Source organism: Amblyomma mixtum, chromosome 9 (genome assembly GCF_055824585.1).
Source record: "Amblyomma mixtum isolate Tamu chromosome 9, ASM5582458v1, whole genome shotgun sequence".
NCBI lineage: Eukaryota > Metazoa > Arthropoda > Arachnida > Ixodida > Ixodidae > Amblyomma > Amblyomma mixtum.
In genome coordinates this window covers 114561791-114568437 of record NC_143020.1, presented here as the reverse complement: position 1 = coordinate 114568437, position 6647 = coordinate 114561791, and the positions used below count along the sequence as shown (strand labels likewise).

Sequence of the window (6647 nt, the reverse complement as noted above, 5' to 3'; positions counted from 1 at the left end):
TGAATGAATGAATGAATGAATGAATGAATGAATGAATGAATGAATGAAGCTGGATCTCAGTTCCCCAGATGGCGCAGCCTCTAAAATTGGCTGCTCCGCTCACTTGAACGAAAATTGTTCCGCAGCCGACAATAGTTTTTTGCCGATTCCAGAATATCCAGGCAAGTTTCGACAATAAATTATTCATCGAAAAACGCAGACTATCATAATCTGCCTTGTGGTCGGTGGTTGAGCACAAATAGGCCAGTAGTTTGCGCAGAATTCCTTGCAACCCGAGCAGATAAAAACGGAACATGCGTTAACTCCGGCGAAACCTGCATAGCTCTTTTCCTTTGTTTTTCTGGAATACAGGGTTCTGCAAACAATGCTCACATTCCAGGCTTCCAACTTTCTTACTCCATTGAAATAACAGTAGATATTACACGAGAACTACGCATAAAAGTACGAACCGAAGGTTGAAAGAAGCGGCTTTTGCCGCTTTTTCCGCTGGAAAGCACAGCAGACGGGCGACTTCCGGGGAAAGCCACCAAACTTCCGGTGGGCTTGCGCTCTCACTTTGGCTGGCTTCGGCGGGAAGCTGAAATGTGTCATCCAGCCACAAGGCCGATAACCTTTTCTTTCGTTACATTAGAATATTGTTTTAATGGCCTGATCCAGTATTAGACCAGGCATGTTGCGATTCCTGTGACCCGTCGGTACAAAGAAAAATGACCCAAACAGCATCAGCATCATCAGTGCCGGCGTTGCAGCGTGCACGGCGTAGTGGAGGTAGCATGTGCTCGCGTCTGTAGCGTTTTAGACGACCACGAACGAAGTATTCTGGAGATTTATAAATAATTGTTGCTAGCTTCTTTTGTACAATGGAAACGCGTGAAGAACCGTTGCCCTGCCGTGTTATTTCGTGGCTAGACTTCTTGCTGGACGACACCTTGCTAGAGAAACACCTCTCTAGCGAAAATCCACACCCCTGCGCGTTCGAGCTGGTCATTCAGTTTTTGGCAAATGCGACAGAGCCACCGCAGCAAGGACCAAACGGAGGCCCCGCACCTCCTGGAAACAGCCTCCCAGGCACGGCCAACTTGGACGGCGCACCAAATGAGCTGGGAGACAGCTCTCCCGAGGAAGACCCAGGCAACCGAAAGACGCAGCCGCTGAAGCTGTTGGCTCTGAAAGCTGCAGCTTTTCTTGGCTGGGACATGGACCTTCTCGAGAAAAAACTACCGCTGACGATGCAGCAAACATTGGTTGCAGAGCTTGAGAAAGCAGCTGGTTGCAGCGAACTGAATGAAGAACAGAGACTGAACAACCCAGACGCAGCGTTTGCGTGCATGATGAAGTCCCGCTGGGTAGTGAATACTCTGGTGCGGTCCTCGGTGCCGGTGAAAACTTCTAAAGTAGTTGCTGTTCAGCTTCCGGGGCAGGTAGACCCAAAAGTGGTGACACCAGAAATGGCTGATACGATCAGAAAAAAGTGTGCTGAAGAAACGGAACAAGCTGTGGCGTTCTTGGAGAAGCTGCTGTCCCGGCGTGCAGCGGGCGAACTGAGCGTGCGGATTCCCACACTGCAGAGCTTCTCCGTCGTCAAAGCAGAGCTCGTGGAGCCGAAACACGAGTGGGAGAAAGGCATAATGGCCTCTGCTGACGATGTCTGCTGTCAGGTGTCGTTCGAGCTCGGGGCATTTCTTTTCTACAAGGAGAACTACAGGCGAGCTGCGGAGCTCTTTGAAACTGCTCTCTCACTTTACCCCAAGGTATCGAAGAAAATGATCTGCCACCTAGACTTAGAGCGGCTGAAGGGCTTCTGTGTGGCATGTCGGCCAACCGCCACTAAAAAGTGCATCTCCTTGTTGGATAAGCTCAAGGCTAGCTTGCACGGCAACTGCAAGACAACAGTGGCCGTATTGCTCGAGGACAACCTCAAGCGGGAGATCTCCCTGTGGGAAAGAGAGACCGCCGAGCTCTACGTACTCCAGCATGTTGCTGGTACAGAGGTCGCTTCGCATGTACTGCTCTGTAATGCTGTGCGCCGTGTAATCAGTGGAGAGCTGTTTGTATGTGGGGCTCAGCTGAACTTGGCTTCCCTCAACAAAGGTTGCGTCATCTTTCTTAACGAAGCACTGAATGCTGTTTTCCCAACGCTGAGTGCAAAAGAAATCGGCTTCGTGAAGAATTTTGTCGGGTATGTGTGCAATGTCTCCACGGATGTCGCTAAGGCACTTTCCTGTTCAGGTGTGCTACACAAGTACTTCCCATCGGAAGAGGTGACGCCAGTAGCGGAAGTTCCACCCAAAATTCCTCTGGAGAGGGTATCCTTCTCTGAAAATGCAGCCACTAAGAGAGGAAGGATGGAGCAGGCGCTCGTGGCCTCGCATGACCCGGAGGAGATTCTGTCTCTCGTCAAGATGCTGCAGGAGGTGTCGCCATCAATCCGGCTGGCATCCCTGAACGCACACTGGCAGCTGACTCGCAGCCTTCGAGAGTTTCATCGGGGCCTTCCACAGCAGTGGCAAGACCACATGTTTGTCCTTGTGGCCAAAGCCCTCGAGCTACGTTCACTCAAGCTGTATGCGCCTGCACTGCAGCTGTTTCGTGCAGTGGAGGCAGACCTCAGTCTGCCCCAGTGGCGGCGCCTGACAGCGCTGCTGGTGGCCGAGATGCACTACACGGAGGCCCTGCAGGCAGCCGATGCGTTGCCGCTGCCAGCCAATGCCCAACGCCGGCCAGCCGACACCATTCAGCTGGCACGCAAATCCCTGCTTGCATACTATGCTGACGCCGACAAAGATTATCGGCCTTGCCAAGAAATGGCCGAGCTCTGCTGCACACTGCTCCTAAATTTGGCTGAGTGGGACGTCTTCTCTGAGATTGGAAAACCGCAACAAGCATCAATAGGTGTATTTGAGTTGTCCAAGGCGCTGGCAGCAGTCTGTAAGGATGTCTGCACAAACAAGATGACCCGTTCTATCGCCCAGCAGCTGTGGGATCCCATGCTCTCGATGTTGGTGGCATCGGGAGGACAGCAGAACAGAAGGCCTGCCAAGGGAGGTCCCAGAGATGGCGGGCAGCGGGATGCCCCTTCCGTGCCAAGCCTTAGCAGGCACACGTTTCACTCTTTCCTGCAGCAAATGAAGGACAACTTGGCCCTGACTCTACTGCTGTCGTGTCTTGCCAAGATGTACAACATCTTGAGGGATGACAGTGGGTCTGAAGTGTGCCTGGAGTACCCGCAGTTGTGGCCAACAGCAATCACCAACCCCTCAAACTACTGCAAGTCAACCGTGACAGATGTATTCCATGCCACACTGCAGCACTGCCTGGCTACCAACGGCTCCCATGCGGGGTGGGTCAAGGCCCTGGCAGACTTTAGCTACTCGCAGGGCCATCACTCGGCAGCGCTCAAGCACTACCTGACTGTGCTGCTCATGACGACCGACTACTTCACACAGCCGGCTCCGGCGTCCCTCGTGGATGACCTGATGTACAAGAAGATGTCCCACTGCTGCAGCAAGTTGCAGTGCCACACGCAAGCTGCCCTGTTCTGTCAGCTGATGGAGAAGCCGGACTACGGTGCAGCGTTCAAAGCCTTGAACGAGCGCCAGTGCCAGGACAGTTGCGACTCGTTGTACGAGCACGTGTTCGACATAACGCTGCTCGAGTTCCTGATACACCTGCACACGCGTCGTGGAGAGCTGGAGTCACGCCAGAAGGCCCTGCACTGCATGGGCCTGTTGGAGCTCAATGCCAGCAACAATGAGGAAATCCAGCGAGAGGCGGCCAACGTGCGCCGGGGGCACTTTTTGCGGGTCATGGCCAGACAGTACCTCTGAGTTGCACAGACAGTACAGAATATGATTAGCATTCTGCATCGATACTAACTGCCACCTTTGAACTAAGCCGAGCTCGGCCTTATTTGAACTGCTTCGACATAAGCGGGTGAAAGTTGCACGCAAAATTCCATGCGTGCGCTTCAAATTCCGGTGCTTCTTTGAGCTCATAAACATGCTCATTGCCTTTCTCCTGTGATAATGCATCACGTATGCAGTAAAAACTGTGATATGCAAATTGTCTATAGCAAAATGAAGCAGTATTATTTAGGTTGCTTGGTAAAGTTGCCCCAAGAAAAGTTTGCATTTATCATCAAGTATATTTCTTGTACGAATGTTTTCACTATGCCTTAAGGCACAAGATATTAAAATGTCTGCTGGTACATCTTTCATTTGTGTCCATACATATGCGAAATTCAGCACAAGCTGTAAAAGTACAGCCAAGTCAAGCCAAATGTCCTAGCAACTACGTTTTGTTTTCACCAAGTGTTGAATGCACAGTGTACTGTTCATTGCGCAACCAAGAATGGAAGTAACAAAATTTTCATGGAGTTGAAGTGATTGCCATCATCACCAGCCTAAATGTGTCCATTACAGGACAAAGGCCTAAAATATCTCCAATTAACCCTGTCTTGTGTCAGGCTGTGACCACCTATCTCCACCAACCTCTCAACATTGCCCACACATCTCACTTTCTGCCACTCCCTGCTACGCTTCCCTTTCCTTAGAATCCACTCTCTTACTCCATGGTACCACTACTTACTACTGGTACCACACAAGTTCTTAGGCCGCCACGGTGGCTCAGTGGTTATGGTGCTCGGCTGCTGACCCGAAAGACGCGGGTTCGATCCCGGCCGCGGCGGCTGGAATTTCGATGGAGGAGAAATTCTAGAGGCCCGTGTACTGTGCGATGTCAGTGCACGTTAAAGAACCCCAGGTGGTCGAAATTTCCGGAGTCCTTCACTACAGCGTCTCTCATAGCCCGAGTTGCTTTGGGACGTTAAACCCCATAAACCAAACTAAACAAGTAATTTCAGTCTGATGAACTTTGTCGCTGCACATTTCCTGTGCATAAATTTAATGGCCATTCTTACAGTTTGTAATGAAATTAATTGCTCTTACTCACCAAGTATGTGCGTTGTAAGCATCTGGAGGAAGTTACGGCAATCACTCCAATTTCAGTCTAATAGGCCCAACTTTTCGGGGCATTCTCTGGACCAGCAAGAACCGTACAGTCGCGGGTTCCTTCCACTAGCCTAAAATTCAAACCGTTCAATTGGAAAGTTCTTGTACTCTCTTGAGCCTTAATGCCACCACTACTCCCCTCAAAAAATATTCTCCAAGTTGCTGTGTCTTCCACAGCAACTTGTCATCTGGGTAGCTTGTGAACAGTCACGACTGCTTGTTTGTTAAGCTTGTTATGGCCTGTCTGCAGACGAATGGAACTTACTAACTTTTTGCCATCGGGCTTTCTCAGCAAGTTTACGCAAAAAGCAGCAATTGGGCACACACAAGGTTTATGGGATTGGCAAGCACTTGCATAGTGGTACAACACAGTCCTGTATAGAAGCAAGTGAATTGAGACAGTTGTACTACGCTGCTGGTGGCTATGATGCAATGTTGCAAATAGTGCCATGGTTGCAAATGCTGCGTGTCTACTCTGAAGCCAGCCTTCTGCAGGTCATGTCGAACTCCACTTTACCAGTCTGCCAACAGCCTTCAGTGTGGCATCCTCTTGGTTCTAGTACATATACGGTCAGAACAGTGCGTCAAGCAGCTTCTCGACAAGCGCACAAATCCACTGAACCATTCCACAGGCCTGAAGTAAGTAATGCAATACTTCCACATGCTAGTGCTTCCAGAACTGAATCTTTGGGCTGCTCACGTTATACTTCAACCAATTTGCAGCAAGTACTTCAATTGAGGAGGAATCTTATCGTGTACTTAGCATGGTTTGGTCTCCACCGGGAAGCTGTTCACTTGTGAAGTGAGAAATTGGGCTTTTATATCGTGCATTGTTTCTCATGGTGCTCTCCATGCTGGGACTCGAAAAACGGAACATACTTGGAGCCTTGAAACAAACTGTGTAGGTGCCTGTGGTCGAAGATGAAGAACAGCAACATGCAACACATCTACAACAACTAGCTAGTTGCCACAGACACGTTGACAAGAGGAGAACACAATGGCTGCTTTGGGTTCCTTACTCTGGCTTGGCAACAGGCAGCAGGTGCTGCTCACGTTTCGCACACAGTACATCTCATTTCCAAGCATGACGTCGATGTACTATCAGCAACAAATGAGACAAATAATAATAGTAATAAAAAAAAAACAAATCCCAACACAAAAATATAATGGGGGTCCTAAAGAGCAAATATAAGCGAGGTTGATTAACATTGTCAGTGCGTGAAGTTGGGCTAGTTGGTTGTCCACGATTACAGCAACGGCGCAAAAAATGGGACATACAGAAGAGACAACTGAGCACTCGTGTTTTCTCTGTTGTTCTGTTTGTAGTTTTTTTTTTGCGCTTATTCTTAGTCAATGATGAACACCTATAAAAGAGTCTTCACACCTTCAAGGTGGAATTAACCAAAACTAGTATTCAGCATCCCCTGGCCGAGATGTTATTTTGCTGTTTGTATTTCATTTGTACATCTTCGACTAAAAGCGTACCAAAGGCAACTTCAGTAAAATCAAAAACTACTAGTTTTGCAGGCAGCCTGGAATGATTGTATGCAGCCTAGTTCTGAGTGTGCAAATTGCACAGTGCATCATTAAATCTTGTGCAATGTGTTCCAGATGCAAATAAATATTTTTGCCAAAGTC

The 6647-nt window shown here is 49.2% G+C and overlaps 1 protein-coding gene across 1 annotated transcript; it reads left to right on the top strand.

Moving 5' to 3' along the window:
• The first annotated feature begins 580 nt into the window (after positions 1 to 580).
• Positions 581 to 4207, top strand: LOC149330841 (integrator complex subunit 8-like). The gene has a single exon (XM_089561533.1). It carries the CDS (start codon positions 861 to 863, stop codon positions 3825 to 3827), a length of 2967 nt encoding a protein of 988 aa, XP_089417659.1. The 5' UTR covers positions 581 to 860; the 3' UTR covers positions 3828 to 4207.
• Positions 4208 to 6647: the final 2440 nt, after the last annotated feature.